The sequence below is a fragment of the Molossus molossus genome, unplaced genomic scaffold (genome assembly GCF_014108415.1).
Source record: "Molossus molossus isolate mMolMol1 unplaced genomic scaffold, mMolMol1.p scaffold_m16_p_10, whole genome shotgun sequence".
NCBI lineage: Eukaryota > Metazoa > Chordata > Mammalia > Chiroptera > Molossidae > Molossus > Molossus molossus.
Genome location: NW_023425345.1, coordinates 41,823,921 through 41,844,706, shown reverse-complemented (window position 1 = coordinate 41,844,706; position 20,786 = coordinate 41,823,921). Strand labels below are relative to the sequence as shown.

At 34.6% G+C, this 20,786-nt stretch overlaps 1 protein-coding gene across 2 annotated transcripts in view; it reads left to right on the top strand.

Annotated features, from left to right (window-relative positions):
• CPNE8 (copine 8) overlaps positions 1-20,566 on the top strand; it is a 191,716-nt gene extending 171,150 nt beyond the window's left edge. Inside the window, exons 17-20 of one of the 2 annotated variants that reach the window (XM_036251304.1) lie at positions 3,581-3,683; positions 5,267-5,324; positions 9,364-9,437; positions 18,677-20,566. In XM_036251304.1, the coding sequence (XP_036107197.1) occupies positions 3,581-3,683; positions 5,267-5,324; positions 9,364-9,437; positions 18,677-18,865 (424 nt within the window). In that variant the 3' untranslated portion in view covers positions 18,866-20,566. The remainder of the gene's footprint in view (positions 1-3,580; positions 3,684-5,266; positions 5,325-9,363; positions 9,438-18,676) is intronic. The other variant, XM_036251305.1, reaches the window with a different exon arrangement.
• Positions 20,567-20,786: the final 220 nt, after the last annotated feature.

Genomic DNA, 20,786 nt, shown 5'->3' with positions numbered 1-20,786 from the left:
AAAAATGGGCAAAAGACTTGCACAGATATTTTTCCAAAGAAGACACAGAAATGGCCAAAAGGTATATGCAAAGATGCTCAACATTTCTAACCATTGGGGAAATGCAAATCATTGAGCCGCTATCACCTCACATGTGTTAGGATTGTTATAATCTAAAGGTTATAAGATAAATGTTAGTGAGAATGTGGAGAAATTGGAACCCTTGTGCACTGTTGGTGGGAATGTAAATTGGTACAGCTGCTATGAAGAATAATAGATTCCTCAAAAACTAAAAACAGTGCTACCAGCAATCTTTCTTCTAAGTATATATCCAAAATAATTGAAATCAGGATCTCAGAGATATCTCCATCACTATTTATAACAGCCAAAATATGGAAACAACCCATCAACAAATAAATAGGTAAATCAATTGTGGTACATACCTATAATGGGATATTATTATTCTGCCTTTAAAAAGAAAGAAATCCTACCACTGGTGACAACATGGATAGACCTGGAAGACATTATGGTATGTGAAATAAAACTCATAGGAGAACAAATACTGCATGATTCCTATTAGATAAGGCATCTAAAATAATCAAATGTATACAAGTAGACAATAAAATGGCGTTTACCAGGGTTTGGGGCAAGGGTTATGTGCAGTAGTTGTTCAATATGTGCAAAGCTGCATATATACGAGATGAGTACATTCTGCAGCTCTGCCATACAACATGGTGCCAATAGTTAACAATAAGACATTGTGCACTTAAAATTTTGTTAAGAGGCTAGATTTTATTTCAAATGGTCTTACTATACACACACAAAGGGACACAGAAACTTTTGGAGCTGAGAGATATATTTATTACCTTGATTGTTTTGGTGATAACACAAGTGTATACATATGTTCAAACTCATCAAATTACATACATTAATTATGTGCAGTTTGCTATTTACCAATTATATACCTCAAGCTGGGGGAAGAAAAAAAAAAGACATACTAACAACTGAGACTTTCTCCATGGTTACCCAGAAAGAGAAATAAAAAGTAATTACCACCCCACACCCCAAAATCAGACCATTAAGCCATTTGAAGTGGTATTTGTAAGACAGTCAATACTCAACTTTTTGTATTGTTTTTGAACCTGGTACAAGCTTGTCATTTTAAGAGCATCATGGGGAAAGAAAAGTGTAAAAGCCTTGATGTCGTACTCGTAGAAGCTTTTCTCACTACAATGTATAGCCTTCCATGAATCGCATGAAATATAAAACTCTGTGTTGCTGAAGTATAGTCAGTAAGAAATGCTTTTTTAAAAAATGGGTACATATTTAACAACTTAAAAAATTAATTCCTAACGAAGATTACCAACTTTTTTCTTAAGAAAAAACGTTAAGGGTAAAATAGAAGAAGCTCATATCTGCTTTGGATTATTTTCCATTGGTTGTTACTATCAAATTAATACAAATTTTTAATGTCCAAGATCAATTGTTCAATATTGTGGTAGTATTTTTGACTATATGCTATGGAACCAGTTCAACACTATTTTTACTGGGGACAAACAGGACACTGACTGTGGTTTCTTCATTAATCTGTAAAATTATTTTATCAATAGCATGAGCAATTATTAGTTTCTCTAGTCTATGGCAAGTGGTAAATATTTTTCTTGTTTATATAGTAGTTAATATGCTATTGATCTGTCCCCAACCTGTTCAAACTTGCTTCCTTAGGATCCTTTAGGCTGTGAAGGAATTTCATTGGTAATCAATGGAAGTTTTTTTTTTAACCCAATTTTACTATGATTCAATCAATGATTTTTATAGAAATAGACCAAAGTCTTTCGTTTACTATCTCCTAAGATTACCATCAGGCTTGCTCATTACTAGATATGATTTGCATACTAGTTATATACTAAAGATCATAAAAGTTTACATGTTGAAAATATAATTTAGATACACCAAATATACAGCACAATGGAAAAAAAGATATAAAATATAACATATTCATAAAATTTTCCTATAAATTACTGAGTATTATGTGGTGAGACTTTTGATAAACTTCTTAAGTACTATGTTCTTATTTCATGCTTAATTATTTTTTTCTTTTTGGGGGGCAGGGGAATAACTGACTTCATTTTTAAAATTGATTTTGTTGGGGTGACATTAGTTAATACAACTATATAGGTTTCAAGTGTACAATTCTGTATTACATCATCTTTATATTATATTGTGTTCATCACCCCAAGTCATGTCTCTTTCCATCACCATTTATTTTCTACCTCTTACCATCCACCTTTCCCTCTGGTAATCATCATTCTATTGTCTGTGTTTATGAATTTTTTATATATTTGCTTAATCTCTTTACCTTTTTCACCCAGTTCCCCAACCCATCTCTCCCCTTGACAACTGTCAGTCTGTTCTCTGTGTCTATGAGTGTCTTTGTATTTTGTTTGTTAGTTTATTTTGTTATTAGATTCCACATACAAGTGAAATCATACGGTACTTGGATTTCTCTGACTGGCTTATTTCACTTAGCGTAATACTCTCCAGGTCCATCCATGCTGTAGCAAAAAGTAAGAGTTCCTTCTCTTTTATGGCCTTACATGCCTAATTTTTGTCCTTTTGTCCCAGCTTTCATTAATTTAACACGTGTCAAGAACTTTAACTATGAATGTTTCAAAAAGCTTTTCTTCTGTTGCATTTTGTTTATTCAGGTGAAATTCATATAATGTAAAATAATCATTTTATTTTTTGTTGTTAACTCTCACCTGAGGCTATATTTTTTCCATTGATTTTTAGAAAGAGTGAAGGGAAAGAGGGAGGGAGGGGGAGAGAGAGAAAGAGAAAGAAACATAGATGTGTGAGAAACACGTTGATTGGTTGCCTCCTGCATATACCCGGACCAGGGCCAGGGATCGAACCTGCAACCCAAGTATGTGCCCTTGACTGGGAATCAAACTCATGACCATTCCGTGTGCAAGCCTGTGCTCCCACCACTGAGACTCACCAGCCAGGGATAAAAAGTAACCATTTTAAAGTGTACAGTGTAATGACACTGTACATATTCACAATGTTGTGCAACCATCAGCTCTGTCTAGTTCCAAAACAAAAAGCATGTATGATCATTGCTAACTTATAGAACTGTATTATATATTGAATACCAAGCATGCAGTTTCATAATTAACAACAGAGGTGTGTTATCTTAATTTTAAGATTTAAGAAAATAATATTCAAATAGCTTAAGTAATTTACTGAAAATCATACACATAATATGTTGCTTAGCCACAATGTCTAATGCAAAAGTTATATCCAGTTCACTGTGCTACACATACCCTCATCCAGCTCACCTTTTATTAGTGAATACATTTCTAAGGCAGCCTGGCATTTGTGTGTGCCAGCATGCAGTGATGTTGCTGTTATTCGAGTGTGCTGTTTCAGGAAAATGTATGCCTAGAAGTTTGCATGGTACAGGCTCCTAACATATATTTAAATACTTTCTTGAGATGAAAAGGTTTGTTGACTCTTTTGAGTTATATGTAGCAACCATTGAATAGAGAGGAACTGTTTTATTTTCTGCGACATTCTTTACCTTCTTGTTACCTTTCAGATATGCTTCATCTGTAAAGGATGGCTCCCAGTATTTTGTGCTCCTGATTGTGACAGATGGTGTTATCTCAGATATGGCTCAAACGAAGGAGTCTATAGTTAATGTAAGTAGGGGCTACTCAGTCCTGGGCTGGCTAAGTGACAGCATGGTGCTGCTCAAGTTGAGACCAGAGTCTAGCTGACTTCACAGTGAAACAAAATGATGCCCATGCCTTTGGAGCCAGTTGCATTCCTAACCTACCCAGACACATTTGTACCATTGGTCCATAAGGACTAAACTAAGGCTGTGGATAACTGGGCTGTAACAAAATTATTTCCAAAAATAAAAAATAAAAATATATGCGGTAATAGCACTACCTCCATGTGCATAAGTGGACAGGTACTTATCCACTGTTTTAGAATTTGTTCAAAAATATTTCTTAATAGTCACATTTCAGTTGTGGGAGAGCTTTGCTAATTTCTATTTCTATAAAATTGGATAGGAACTGGACTTGATTCAAAACCATTTTTCTCATTATAATCCTAATTATGTTATACTAATGATTATTTGATTGTCTTCTTTATTAGGCTATAACCTATAAAATCTACAATTGCTATATTATAATCAGTAACATTGTTTCAGTTTTTACACCTCTTTCTATATCCAGGTGTAGCAATGTTTGGCACCTAGTAGACATTTAGTAAAAATGGGTTGCATGAATGTTTATCATACTTCATGATTATTAATAGCATAGAGAAAATATAATTAGCTATTTGATGTTAAAATGTTTTTTATATAGGGTAGAAAATCAAATGCTTTATAGACATTCACTTTTAAAAACTAAACGAGAAGGATGAGGAGTAAAGGCTCACACATTTATTTGTTTAGTTTTAAACTAGAAACACGTGGGTTCAATTTATCTTTATTTTCTTAATGTTCTGGCCTATAGCATTAGTGTGCACTTTATAATATGGACTTATAATTTAGATTTAAACTAACAGGACATGATGCACTGAGGCGCAATGATTTATAATTCAATGACCTTCCTAGATGATGTGGTTGCTATAGTATTGCATTTATCTGTTGCTAGATCTCACATTTTTGCCATTAAATTTTTTAAAGTGATGGTGTCATTTAAGTGATATATATAATGAGAAAACATGCCATAACACATTCAGTATCCCTCACAATCTCATGGATATTTAATACATAAACAAATCATACTAATAATATCTTTCTGTAATTATCATTTGTATTCCCTTATTTACTATGCAAATTGCTTTTCCTAAACCTGGGTATAAATGAGGTAGAATAGAGTACTACTGTTTCACAACTGAAAGATTTTTTAGAGGAGAGAGAACATGATAAAAGAGAGACCAAGGATCCCCAAAGCCATTGTAGGTAGATTTGGGCTGATAGTAGCAAGTGAAAGCTGAAGCTCAATACTTTTCAGTGTTTATGTTTCCCAAGGCTGGTCATTCCTGAAGAGTGTCCCACAGAGTCAGCACACGTGCAGAGCTGGGACAGCATATGAGTGGAATTAAGTGTATTATTCTGTGTAATTATTAAGTATGTTCAAAACTACTATGATGAAAATCTCTAAAAAATATAAACTAAAACAGGATATTATTTTTTTTCTTAAATCTTAATTCTTTTCTTAAGAACACAATTTCTTCATTGTGAACTAATTGTGTATTCTCTTCGAAGGCTTCAAAACTTCCAATGTCGATAATTATAGTTGGTGTTGGGCCAGCAGAATTTGATGGTGAGTAATAAAATTTCAGTAGTATTTCTTACGAGTTTAATCTGAATCATTATGCTCTTAAATTTCAGTCATTCTTTTTAAAATGTATGAATGCGGTGTGCATGTAGCTTTGCGCAGTGTCTACGTATACTAGATATAAACATCGATGTCTCATGATGAAGTCTGTTAAGGTGAGCAAATTAAAAGATTGTCTTCTGAGTAGAACATTAGTGTAGATTAATGCAACATGTATTTTTTCATTTCAGTAGAAATGGCTTATACCTCAAAATAATATTTTTACAAGACTTCCAGAGTGATAAATTGAGTTTTTGTTCCCAAGGCAAAATGCTCTCTGGGTTAGTAAAAACCTTTAAGGATGAACACTAAATTAACACATCATCAGATTGTGAATAGAAATGTTAACACAGCATAATACTCAGACCCTGGCTAGTCGATAGACATTAGCTTTATAAATATATACGTTCTATCATAGGAAAGAGCAAAATGAAAATGGAACTGACCATCTAAAATTTAAAGAGACTTTATGTAATTATGCTACAATGACTTGCTGGGTAGTTTTGTTTGGGCTTTGGCCTTGTTCAGATGCTAATTAAGTGGCAGGTGTTTGTGTAACTCGTAATCTGGGCCAAGTTCCTTAAGGATAGTCTGTTACTAGTTATCTGGTGAATCACTGTAACTCTGTACTGGACATCACCAGCACTTCATAACATTCACCTGGTTCAGGTGTTTTATATTAATGATAACAGTTTCTTTAGCTTGGGATTTTGGAAATGAAAATAACTTTCGAATATTTGGAACAGACTTTGGTATGTTACAAGTTAATTTAGGCATGTAGGTAGCTAGTTTTAGTATGATTATCACTGAGTTGATTCTCAGTTAACCACCCATCCTCCTCCATAAGGGTTATATAGATCTGTCTGTCTCAGTTAAAGAACTACAGGCAAAGTTATATTGGTGACCCTGAAATTCCTTCCTTTGATTCCATGCTTGGCTTGTTATCTTTTTCATCATTATAATTTTCCATTTTCTAAAGCAAAAAGTAATTTAGCCTGATGGCTGTTGCTTCTGCGGGTATTCTCTGGATATTTGCATCTGTTTGCATTGTAGTTCAGGCATGAATATGACACACTTCTCTGGACTCAGGAAAGCTAAAACACATCTTTCTTCTTAATGCTTTCTGCACTTGATCATCTGCATTAATTAGTAATAGACTGAGATTCACAAACTTTACCCATTGCTAAGTTAAAACAACTCATACTTTCTTCTTCAGCTATTAATTTGCTTTTCCTCTCAAGGATACACCTCTGACAGGGTCCATCTCCGGTCTCCAGGGCTCCCATGGAGGTCCCACTAGGTGTATGAACTCAGAGATGGTAAACCCTCGTCACCTGTTCAATCAAGAGCCCCCACCCCACACGCGGTGTTTCAATACAGAGCCGCTGACCCTTCCTGTTGTATATTTCTAGTCATATTTAGTGCAGAACACACAGCTATTTATTTTGTTCTTTTCCTTAGTTCCCCATGAACTATTTATTAGGGTTGTGAGGTGTGATAATTCATCATTTCCCTCTCTGACTTCCTAAAGTAACTGAAAAACAAGATAGGCAGGAAATGCTCAGACAGGGACCAGAATGTAAGCTGTATTACCAGCGATGCAGAATTAGAGAATTTGGGTTAATCTGTGCACAGAGGCCGACTTCTCACCACTTCTTTCCCCCAAGACTAAACGACCTCACCTTTACCTCCAGGCCTCGTCCACGCAGGGGCAGTCTACCTGTTAAGCATGCCCTCTGCTTTCACCACAGTGGAAGTTTAAATAGATGGACAGTTTTCCAGACCTCGTACTAGAAAAGTAGGCCACTCTACTAGGAGATGGTAGATGCTTCTCTAAAGGGTTTGTTTTCTTTCCTCTCAAAACACATCCATGGCTAAGAAGAAAAGGACAGAATACTCGTGTTTAAAATAGAAAATCTCCAACTTACATTCAAATTGCTGCTGTCTTATCAGAAGAGCCTTTCTCTGGGCGCTTCCAAGACTACCCTAGAGTAAGTGTGTACGCCACACATGTACACCGATACAGGGAAAAGGTGAAATAAAACTTGCAGATTTTATCACCTAAATTCAACATCTACACATTTTTAACCAGAAGGGCATTGTTTGCATGGGCAAGAAAGGTAATATTTTGCCGTCCATTCTTTGACAGTTGAGAAAATAGGAATACACTATTAGATTAGTGAGTATTCAAATTTCTTATTTTTGTATTTTAATAAGAACAGTTTATAGCTTTCTGTCCAATATCCTCCCAGTGACTTTTCACTCTTTATAAAGCAACTTTCATTAAGAAGAAAGATTTCTCAAGGTGGGATTTCTTTATCGCTAAAGGACAAAAAGTCAAAGCAGCATCTGTCTGCCTGCTTTGATCACTAGGAGGAGGAGAGAACAAGGAGGTGCTCCAACTCCATCCTGTCTCCTGTAACTAGAAAGTAGCACAGGTCTGTCTCGCATACCCTTTTCCACCGACGGGTACTGGTGGGGAACTGGGGCTTACAATATCGAGCTCCTTGAGGACCAGATGATCTGAAAACCTGAAGGGGAACATTACCCTCTCGCCATCTGCGTGCCATTTCTGTTCTTCGTGCTCTCAAAAGTGTAGTCTTACTACAGACAGACAGCCTTTTAACCCAAAGGACATGCTGGAAAGTGGGAGGTCTTTATAGGATTCCATTCTAATATGTTATTGCCTGAATGATATCATTTTCTTTAATTAGAAAATTAGATAGTAAAGAGGTTTTACTGGTATGTCATCATCAATGTACATTTATATCTCAACGTAATATGACAATTTTGAAAACAAACCTAGACCAAAAAGAGGAATTAACTCTTGAAAATATTTGAGCATAATGAATTCTCTTATTAACATTCGTAATAAGTAGGAGAGGAAAACAAAGTCTTCTGCATTTTGAATAAGTTAATTACTTTATTATCAGTCATATACACATGTTACTAAATTATGACATACATTGTGCATTTGCGTGAACTGGTTTGTGGCTCTCTATCAGTTATGTGTATCAGCAATGCTTCAGCCCAAACACTTATTCATGAACATGTATAGAAAAGTACCGTAAAATTTAAAACAATGTTTTAAACCCAAGTGCATTATTCATGCATTGAAGAGAAAATAACAAAAAGGTGAGGATTGTATTCTGACTGAGCAATATTTTTTGGAGGGTTAAGAGGCAAACATTATAATTGCAAGTGGCTCTCCGGAGTCTGGTGAATATCATGTGTATACAAAATGTAACAGAATTATTCTTTAAGCACAACTTAGCATTCCTCATGTAATTAATTATTTAGAGAATTCTCACTGAAAACCTAGTAAACTCTGGAAAATGCTCTCAGTTGCAGCATAACATTACCATACCACCAGACGAACCGTTATATCGCAGCCTTCCCAAATACCCACTGATCTGGGTGATGTTGAAATTCTCTGTTAACCAACAAAAAATCCATACCTCAGAAAAATCATACTTTATCCAATCAGTATAAGGGCAGAGCAAATGTCTGTTTTTAAATCTATGTTTAAAGTGAAAACTGAGCAGTATGGATATATAGCTTTGTTATACTTTCGATAAGAATAAAGTTCACACTGTTATTGTAATTCTATGATGATTAGTATCAAATTTCTTAAATTAGAAAGAAAACCTAAAATTGAATGGATTAGTGTCACTTGTTTGGACAGTTCTGTAACCTAATACCCCGATTTGAGAGCCCTGGGATGGGAGATTCTCCTGAAGACTCTCTACCTCATTGGCTCTTCTCGCCTCTCAGAGGGTCACCTGAGGGAGGAGCTGGGTACAGTTCACAATTTCCCTTCAGTCAAGTGCTGTGGGACAAATGACTGGGAAGCTGAAGGATCAACAGCTTTCTGACTTGACATAGGAAGTACTGCTACTTCCTACATCTTAATTTCCTTATTGCCTATATTGTTTTAGTGTATGGCTAAAATACACTGGATAAATAATTCTATTTTATTTTCAAGCAATGATTGAGTTGGATGGAGATGATGTAAGAGTTTCCTCCAGAGGAAAATATGCTGAAAGGGACATTGTGCAGGTAAGAAGTTGAATGAAAATTATTCATTTTGGTCATTGTGAACAGCCCTTGTCAGTTCTAATTTGTAAATAAACAACTTAATGGAAATGAAGAGTCTCAGGTTCTGTTTAATTTACTTGGTGGATTTTCTACGAGATGCCTCTTAAGTAACAGGGCCTAGAATAAACACCAATACTTCCCCCTGGACTTCACCATACATGAAATAGAATTGTTAATGTTATTTTTATTACTATTTTATTATTACCTAGTTTGTTATTACCAAAAAAAATTGGAGATTTTTTAGTAAAATTAGAATCTAGAAACATAATGAGCTTTTTAATGATGCTTATCATTCATTTTTTAGTCCACAATAAAGACTAAATATATTTTAAGGCAGCTGATATATATTCATAGTAGGTTAATTTAGTATAAACACACCAAAATATAGATGTTTTCATATTTCTTATGTAGATTATGGGTAGAAAAGTAAGGAAATAAATCTTAAAATTAGTATAAATATATAAATTATATGTAAACTATATATAACTATAAATAAATAACCTGATATAGTATATAACATAATATATATGTATGTGTGTATGTATGTATGTGTGTGTGTGTATATATATACATATATATAAAATTCAAAATTCAGTTAGAATTGAAAAAGAATGCTTAACTAGAACCTAATATTGTAGAAAGAAAAAAATTAGTAACCAATATAATTAAAATTTATCATTGAAAATGAGTGAATTCAATTAAAGTTCTGCATACTTTTTTTTAAAAAAGTTTTTATTGATTTTTTTTAGAGAGAGAGGAAGGGAGAGAGAGATGGAAACATGGATGTGAGAGAGAAACATTGATCAGCTGCCTCCTGCACACACCCTACTGGGGATCGAACCCGCAACCCAGGCATGTCTCCTGACTGGGAACCGCTCCGGGACCTCTCAGTCCGTGGGGCTTTCTAACCACTGAGCCACACAGGCCAGCTAGTTCTGCATACTTTAGAGTCTCCATATCTTTTACAGTGTCCGAAGGGAAGAAGGCTGTGTAACGTACACCTTCTCAGTAGGAAAGGGAAGAAGGGAAGCACTATTGAAGCACATTGGGGGGGGGGGAGCGGGTAAAAGATAAACCACAGAACTTATATGCATGTATGCATAACCGATGGACATGGACAACAAATCTGGGACGGGGTGAGGGGGTATGGGGAGGAGGGTGTCAATGGGGGAAAAGGAGAGACATCTGTAACAAAAATAAATTAATAAAAAAAAGAAAGTTTTGGAGGAGCAAACAATGGACTTCAGTATTTTCACTCAAATAATGAACTATAGCCCTGGCCAGTTGCTCAGTGGTTAGAGCATCGGCCTGCGGTCCAGAGAGACCTGGGTTGGGTTCCCACTAAAGGCACGTACCTTGGTTGCTGTTTGTCCCCGGCCCTGGTTGGTTGTGCGGGTGGCAGCCACTCGATGTGTCCCTTTCACGTCGAAGTTTCCCTCTCTCTCCCTCCCACTCTGTCTGAACAAAAAATGGAAAACTGTCCTCGGGGGAGGATTAAAAAATAAATAAATAAAATAATGAACCATATATTCACTCATAATACAGTCATTAAGAGAATCTACTTTGGAATCCAACAGAATTGGGTTGAAATCCTGGATTGTCCAACTGTGATAACCTGGACGAGCTTTCTAAATTTCAGAGTACTGACATTGTTGTAAAGATTAAATGAGATAATGTGTATGAAATACATTCCTGAAATAGAACTCAGTAAAATATAACCAAAAAATGATTAAAATTATTTGAGAGGAAATATAACAAAGTAATTTGTAAATATGACAATATAAAGAGTAATGTTGACAAAGATTAAAAAGCATTATTCTTAATCAGTCAGTAAAATTAAATTTTAAATGAGAAACATCTGTTTCTCAGTTTTTTTAACAGTTTTTTTAAGATAATTAACCCAATGTTCTTAGTAAAGAGCACGTGCGCACAAGCACGTGCACACACACACACACACACACACACACACATGATTAGATTAAAAGCAGCTAAGAAAGGGAACATGGTAATGTGGTCATCTATTTAAGAATCCTATGGTGATTTGTTTTCATAATCAGATACATGATTATTCACCTGAACCTCATTAGCATAATTATAGTTCAAGTAATTACACCTTATCTGAAAGCTTTTCATAATGTCTGGCTCACAGTTTCCAAAAATTAAATTACTAAAGGGAAGTATGAATTTGAAGTCCTTTAGAATGTGTTATGTTGCTCTTGTGATACATTTTTACAAAGTTAGCAGAGGCAACCACATATGTCATACTATTATCTAATTGATGCTTCCAGGAAGCGTGGTATTACTTTCTTAAGATCACTCCTGTCACTAAGGTTTTCTTTAAATAAGCTAATATGTTATGATGGTGACAACCAGCAGTTCTTATATATATATATAAAGTAACGCTTCCCTTGAAAGTATTTAGTTTCTCAGCGATATTCTATATTGGACAGAATATGGCAGTAGGACCCAGATCTATGAAATTATATTGTTAGCACTCTGATCTTGAACAAGTCAATAAATCTCTTTGAGCTTTTGTTTTATTACCTCTAAATTCTAAATTCTCTCAGCTTTGCTCCTCCCATGATTTCGTGAGTCTCAGAAGAAGTAAAAGCCATGAAATACTTTGTTATTTATCAGTCTAAGCTATATATATATAATTATATCTAACATATATATAACTATATGTTTCCTCTCCTTGACACTCAGAATCCTTAAGACCAGTCCACTGCCATAAAATGATACTGGAATCCCCAAAGGTTTTGAAGGCACCTGGGGACATAGCTAAACACTCAAGGGATTCTACCCCATAAGGTTGAACTGGAAGATCTATGAGATATTACAAATTCTGAACACAAAATGAAAATGTTTCCAGAGAATTAGTAGCCTCCTGAATGACGGTGACATCCTGACTTACATGCCTGTATTTAGTTAGGAGATTTGATGCACCGTTTTCTGATTTCATGGAGAAGTTCCTAAATGGTGATTGACCTTTTAAAAACAGTAAGCAATGTAATCATTTATATATTTTATTGTAGTGAAGAAGAATTAGCATCCTCTCTTTCACCTTGATTAAGATTTTTAAAACATTCCCGTCACAGTTTTCCAGCCTCAACCATCCACTAAAACATTTTTTTTTTAATGACTTATTTTCAAGAATAGAAATTTCCTTGTAATATTTAGGATATTGGAGTTGCAAGGACACACCACGAATAGCATTACCAATATTTCCATCATCAGAAAATATTTAGGCCATCGTAATCAATGCTGTAAACACTGCAGGCTAAAATATTATCAGAAAATAGGGTCTATTTAGGCTCTCTTACCTTTTCACTACTTTCAATTTTTTACATGTTGAGGCTAATCAAGTTAATGCACAGCAAGCAAAACCCCAAATTTCTTAAATGGACAAAAACCTGAGGCTGCAAATAATAGTAGCTAGCTGAGTTTCAGTAGATAATTAGGGGTAGTAGATGGGGTTTTCATTATGCTGTCAAATCTTAAGTGGCATTCAACTTCTTCATATAATAACACCATTTAATCATTTACTAAGTCTTTCATGTGCTAGCTAGGCTAAGAGCTATCGCATTACTTCACTCAGTCCTTCGTTGACTTGGTCAACAGGTATTTTGATTACCATTTTTTTAAAAAGAAGAAATGAAGTTTATTTTCTCTTGTTTGTAGTCACAAAGCTAGTAAGAAGCGGAGTCATGATTTAATCTTGAAATGGTTGATTCTAAAAATGTTAACAAATAATCTGTATAACTTTGATTCTAAATTCTCAACATAGCATTTAAGAGTCTGAATGCCCTGACCCCCACCTTTCTCTTCAGCTAAACACACGCATACACTTTGTCTAGACAAATAGGACTGTTAACTACCTTTGCATCACACATTTCCATTGTTCTTGCTTTTATTTTTCTTGTCATTTTACTGGAATAGTCGTCCTCCTCATTGGACTGATTGAAGTCCTACATTTTGAAATTTCCCAGTATACTGCCTCCTGCAATGGCATATCTCTGCACACCTGAACCAATTTCCTTTTTTTCCCCTACTTTATTTACATATCACTTTATAGTGAACTACTTCCTAAAACTACTGCTCAGTGTTTGCCTTATAATTTATAAATAAAGAAACTGAGGGCCAAGATGGGTTGTTAAATAACTTGAACAAAGTTATTTAGATCACAAATTGGTAGATCCAAATTAACAACAGAATTCTGATCCCAACACCTGTGTTCTTTGTGTGATAAACACCCTACACTCCTAAAAGGCAAAATTCTAATGAATATTACCAATAGTGTCTGTTTCTTTTTCATTCTACTGTCATGTTAATGTAATAAAATAAGATTAATTTGGGTTCAAATAAAGACAGATATTTATAACTAATATTGGGTAAGTTAATTAAACTTTTCAAATTTTTGTTTCTTATTCTGTAAGTTCAAAATATGGATAACATGCTTATAAAAATTAAATAATGTAAAATATTATACTAAATCTCTTAGAATAAGGCCTCCCACTTACCAGTTGCTCAATAAATGCATTAATGTCAGTATCAGTTATTATTATTAGTTACTAAGTTGACATAATCCAGTGGGAAGGCATTTTATGTCACTATTTCATAGTGTCATTGACATATGACACTGTGGTCAGCCTTATTTGTGATTATATTCATTGCCTTGGAATTCAATCTTACATGACTACCATATAAGCAGTAAGCAGGATGAGATCCTGTGGTTGTTTTTCTAAAACTTAAATGAGTTATATTCTCAGATCAATCACATATATTTATTTGTTTGCTTGCGTGTGCTATGGATTGGCCTTTGTGTAGAAAGCAATGTGATTTCTCTTGGTTGCATACAGATGTTGGCCAGCCTATCATTTCCTTAAAAATTATATTTAAATCATACTTTCCATTAAAAGGAGAATTGTAACCTTGAAGACTTAGACTTGAAAATCACTAATGGATCTCTGCACAGTCGGAACAATCAAGTAAAATTGAGCAGAACAGCAACTAAGAGCCCATTTGCCCAAACTAATTTAAACTTGTTTTCACAAATAGGCAAAGCCGGCTATTAGAGCAGCCATGAGGCACATTTTCCTTAGAGTGGGTGGATGCTAAGGGAAAGATGTAGAATGTCAAGGATATAGTATATTTCTATAGAACAGAATGCAGAATTCATTGGTGTTATTCATATGAACGTGATAAATTAATGCAAAGTGAACATTGATTTATTCCTCTAACCCAAGCATTTTAAGGGCCCAAGTTAATTTATGGTAATAGTCGATGATCATTCATTCACAAATGTGTGGGCATTATTCTGAGCAGGAGGTCTCTAAGTACAGTGATCAGAAATGAGTGATTAAAAGAAATAATAAACAGAGTGGTGAGAGGTTGGGAGGAAAGCTATTACCATAGAAGGATATGAGCAATCATTTAAAAACAGGGCAGGGTGGCAACCAGTCGGTGTGTCTCTCTCACATCGATGTTTCTCTCTCTCTCTTCCTCCCTTTCTCTCCCTCCTGCTCTATTTGAAAATAAATGCAAAAATGTACTTGGGTGAGGATTAAAAAAAAAAAGAGGGCATATGATTTTCATGAAAACTGTAAGATTTGACATTAGTAACAGGTAAAGGAAATGAAGAGTGAATTGCCATTTTCATTTCTCAGGAGAGTACTTCCTGACGTGACTGAACTAATGAATGTCCCTTTGAAAAGGTTTACGTAATCTAGGTTTATGAGTAGAAAGTTCTAAGCATTTTTTTTTTTTTTACACCCAACACACATGTGGGATGAGGTACTCTCCTGCTGCTAACAGTAACTTGCTATGACAGTGATTTTCAATCTGGGGCAAGGTCCTTAATGCTCAAGGTCATGTCTGTACCCCGACCTAACAAACGTGTTCTATGTGATCTATATATTTTTTCTTATTCATTATTTACAAAAGTATTTTTAGATAAGTATAACTGTACCTATTGTGAGAACAATGATTGTGATTCTCAGTTTTGACATTCCAGAATATCATAACATTCTTAAAAATAAATTTTAACTTCATTAAAAGATTTAACGCCTCTTACAGCATTTGCTGGAAAGGTGAAACAACGGATGGTTGGTTTGTTTTTGTTTTTCAATTATAAGAAAAGTTTATTTAGAAAGTCTCAGAGGTAGTAGAGGTGAGCCAGGAGGCCGAGCAGGCTCAGGAAACAAGTTACAGAAGCAGAAGTAGGGCCCTTGGAGCTTAGGAGAGGGAAAGGCCAAGGTAATGCGTGGGGAGGAGGCAAGTGTGCTCTAGAGAGGGAGCAGGGAGTGTGTGCTGGGTCTTTCATCTTGAGGGTTTTTTAACAACAGATTTTTTAAAATTATTAAAAGGCCAGGAATTAATATTTTAGATTACAACACTGATATTGTACTTAAATCTGAAAGAGAGCAAATTGATAAGAATATCCCTGGTATTTGTTTCATAAGAATATAAATATATTGCCCTGGCCAATTTGGCTCAATGGTTAGAGCGTCGGCCTGCGGACCAGAGAGTCTTGGGTTTGGTTCCCGCTAAGGGCACGTACCTTGGTTGCAGTTTGTCCCCAGCCCCAGTTGGGGTTGTGGCAGCCACTCGATGTATCTCTATTACCTCAGTGTTTCTCTTTCTCTCTTCCTCCCTCTCTCCCTTCTGCTCTATCTGAAGATAAGTGCAAAAATGTCCTCTGGTGAGGATAAAAAAAAAAAAAATGTAAACAGAAAACTGTTAAGAAGATAGTTTTGTATTTATAGTGAAGATATAAATTGATGAATAATAATGATGATGATAACAATAACTATTATATATAGTGCATATTATGAGTGGAATATGGTTATAATCACTTTACATGTTAACTTATTTAATATAACAACCTACTGAAGTAGGTATTGTTATCTTCATTTTATAGTAGACGAAACTGAGGCAAAGAGTGGAAAGTAATGTGTCTAAGTTCATGCAGCTAATAAGAAGCAGAACCAGCCTCTGAACCTAGGAAATCTAATTCCAGAGTTTGTGAGAATAGTGGTAAAAGGTAAATAAACTTAAGACTCCTGGTGTAGAAGAAACATGAAGAATCAAATAAAAGTGAAAGAGCAAACTTGTTAAGGAAAGACAAGGCAGGTGAGATTTCCTTCTTTCTACAGAAGCACCAGAGGTGTCCTCATTTCCCTGAAGTTTAGGTATTAGCGACATATTTTGGGGGAAAAAAATTAGTCCTTTAAAAAAAAAAAACCAGTTCTAAAGATAATTTCATATATATATGTATATAAATATATATATACACACACACACACACACACTAATTAGTATATATATACTAATAATACCAGCATTACTAAATGTTAGTTTTTAAAACACTATATCTTTTAAAATAAGGATGATATAAATTATAGCTACAATTAGACATCTTTTTCTCATTAATCCTTAACTATGTTGATTCCTCTTTTCCTACTTTTCTAATTATAGTTGCAGAGAAAATAAACCTCAACTTTTTTTTGCACTTCTGATTTTTTAATTAAAAATGTCAAGTCTTGTTCATAGTTAGTTAATATGACATTACAAAAGTTCACATCCCCCGATTCTTTCTCAGCTAAAGGTTATATTTGCTCTGTTAGTCTTTCCTTGCCCTTACTTAGCTACTTCTGGGGGTAAGAGAGGGTCTGCAGCTTTTCTAGCACACTTTTCTGAATAGTTGAGTTTTCTTCCTAAGACAGATGATGTAAAATTATAGTCATATAGGTATGCTTCTGCCTACAGTGTGTCTTATTTTTTTTAAAGGAGTGATTTTTCTACTCTTTTTAAAAGAGACTACTTTAACTGTATACAAGGTATTATGCCTGCTATTTTATTTCTTAAAATTTTTACTTGATTTACCTGTGACAACCTGACATTTTAAAGCCTGCTTCCTAATAACAGTTGTTTTCTGAAATCACATCATCGGTAAGATTTTTAAAATAAATTTAAAACAATTATGTTATAGTATGAAATTGGAGCTGTTCACTTTTTCTTTCTTTGGGAGAAAATGGTTTCATTTAAAACATTATACTTAGAGATTGTTCAGCATTCTAAAATGTCTTTACTCTGCCTTTTCTAAGACCTAAAATTAGTGTTCCTGAACTATCACAGCATTAACAGTTCCAGTCATTTCCAAGTTACTTCAAAAATCATCATGTCTTTTAAGGAGAAACGGAACAGATGCCCTCATATAGCACGGTGTTTATTAATTTAAGTAATCATTGCAGATGAGAACAGAGTCGGGCAATCTAATGCCAGAGTATTTGGGGTTGAGCTGATAGGGGCTCTCAGATAATTTCTTATATAGAGATAGTGCAGTCATTTTTATATGATGTAAAAATCAGAATGATGATAGTTTTCATAAGAAGTATACCAAAATCTCTTGCTGGTTTTTTGTTTGTTTGTTTTGCCTTTCCAAATAACAGATATTTAAAAAGTCAACACTGGGAAGATTCAATGTGCTGAATATAGGTACTGGGTGGGATGAAAAAGAAGTTTACAGTTGTGAGCATGGGAAACAGTTTATTCTTTATTATTATTTATTAGTTACTGTATTATTTTTTATACAAACAACTGTTATACAAATCTACTTTTGCCCGGTCCTGTATTTCAAGTTCCCACTAATATGAACTGTGTGATTTCATATTCATGTCCTATGAGTTGATGTTCTAGTTATAATTAAAAATGCTTTTACATAGGTTTAGGAGTCTTTAACAATATACACAATTTTTTTTTACCCTGCATCAGATAATAGTTCTGCTTTGGAAACTGAATTAGTCATGGATTAACTCCATTTGACAGGAAAGTGAACCGAAGAGGTTCAGTGCTCTGTCCTATTGGGAGTCAGGCTAAGTAGAGAACTCCAGCCTGCAAAACACTTGTAGTAATATGATGAACATAATCAGGACCAGGAGACGTGAGTTATTGGGGGCGCACACAGAACACAGTTACATCCCTTTTTAGGTCAAGTTTATATTAGAAAGTATGGTCACTGTTATAGTTGTTTGTAATGAATCAAATATCTTTAACATGCATGGTAAGTATTGTCTACCTCACCATCACTCTGGTCTTCTCCAATACTCGTACAACCAAACATTTACATGGGCTGATTTTTGTGTCTACTGACTAGCATGCTCAAGTCTGCCAACTAACTTTCTTTCACCTTTGCTTTATAGTTCGTGCCTTTCAGGGATTATATTGACAGAAGTGGAAACCACATACTGAGCATGGCTAGACTGGCTAAAGATGTCCTAGCTGAGATTCCTGAGCAGTTTCTCTCCTACATGAGGGCCCGAGGAATCAAGCCATCGCCGGCGCCTCCCCCGTACACGCCACCTACCCACGTATTACAGACTCAAATCTGACTGTGCTCCGAAACGTAAACATGAACTACGTGTCAGTTAGAATTGCTGAGTCAAGCTTGGTCCTGGTGCTCTGTCATGAACCAGGGAATGAGAACCTTTTCTCCATTTGGTTTCAGCAGTGCTGGATAATATGCTTTCTGGGATCCAAAACTATTCTCTTCCTAAACCAAAACTGTAAATATGGTTGTTGCATGAGCAACAGAAAAAATTGTTTGAATGCTTGAAGCAAAATATGGATGTCTTATCTGAATCTTTACTTTTTTTTTTTTTTTTTTTTTTGACAGAAACAGCTAATTTCCAATGTGTTGTTGGGAAAAAGCACAAACTATGTTTTTAAATCAAATATTGTCCTCGACTGCTGTGTGTATAGGAAAGCAGTCTCACTGTATCAATGTTTACATGTTACTACTTTTTAAATTTCAATACTTTTATAACTGTTCTTAAGAATAAGAGTTTTGGATATTGAATCCTTTGTCTTCTAAATTGCAATAGCTATACTTAATTACAAGAGCAATATCTCTTTGAATGACTGTCTGGACAAACACAATTGCAAACAAGGGAAAGGAAAGATACTTTCCTATTTCTTCAGTGAGTGAATTGTCTTATGAAGCTGCATCTGCTTAGTAATCAGTTCCTCTGTGTTGGCCAAGTATGGAAGTTTCAGCTTAGCAGATGTGTGTCCTGTAAGAACATGCATTTTTCATGGAGTTTAGGTTCTAAATTTAGACTGCAGTCAGTTTATGTTTTGTACTGCTAAGTAGAAATTTTTAAAAAGTCAAACCATTGTGAACTGTAAATGCACAGAAAATACTTTGTGTAAAAAGTTGCATCTTTATATTATAATGCTATTTAGAAAGACTAAAACCCAGAATATTTAACTGTGAATCATGTAGCAGAAGTTTTAAACTTTTTATTCCATTATACCTTGTCTAGATATTTTAATTCAAAGGGATACTTACTCTCTCGGATTCCTGTCACCTTTCCACATTGCCACACAGGGTGCACAAGCTGGAAGTTTTTTTGTGAAATTCCCAGTTAAATATACACAACCGTGTGACAGTGCATAACACATTTGTGAAGTAACCTACTCCTACATACTAATCTGCCTGTCCACAATTAATTGTAAAGAGTTTTTGCATGTACAGTTTTTACAAGAATTACAGTTTTGTGATGTTGTGTCCAAATTAAAGCATTTCTTTAGAACAAATGGCCTTAAATTCTCACAGAATTCCTGGAAATGATTGTGAATTGCCTTCAAATAATAGAAAAGTGTATTTATTTTCTCTTTTGTGTCAACAATGTAACTGCTTTATAATATTTTTCCTTAATTATACATTTACTACTTGGTTTATTTTTACTGTAGTTGTTCTCTTTGTCCCAAGTTGACTTAGGGTGACTTTTATAAGCATGAAACTATTTTGCTGAAAAGAAAGATATATACATCCACATATCTAACAGTATCAATATTATATAATTATGTAATACTAAATTGTCCATTTTTAAGTATGTATTAAAATCTTTAAAAGGATAACTATTTGCTCTGTAAATTTTATTTATAATGACATGGAGTCTGATGATTTCATTTACTGAGCTTAAATATTTATGCCAATATAGTTTACTAACCTACAGATTTTTTAATTATCTTCATCAGTCCAAAGTAACAAAAATAAATGAGATCAATATTCTTTCTCTCTTGTCAAACATCAGTGATTTTTCTTTGAATTAATCATTGAAAATGAAAGATGTGTCCTTTCTTATCTAAATAATAGTGCGCCCAAACCTTTCGGGAGTAAATGGCTGAGAATGGAACCATCTCAGTTACAAATCTGTCCTTTGTGTGGCTGTGAATAATTATCAGAGACGTGTGTGATGTTAGTTATAAGTGTAAGATTGGAAAATACCTAGTCTCGTCTTGCCATTG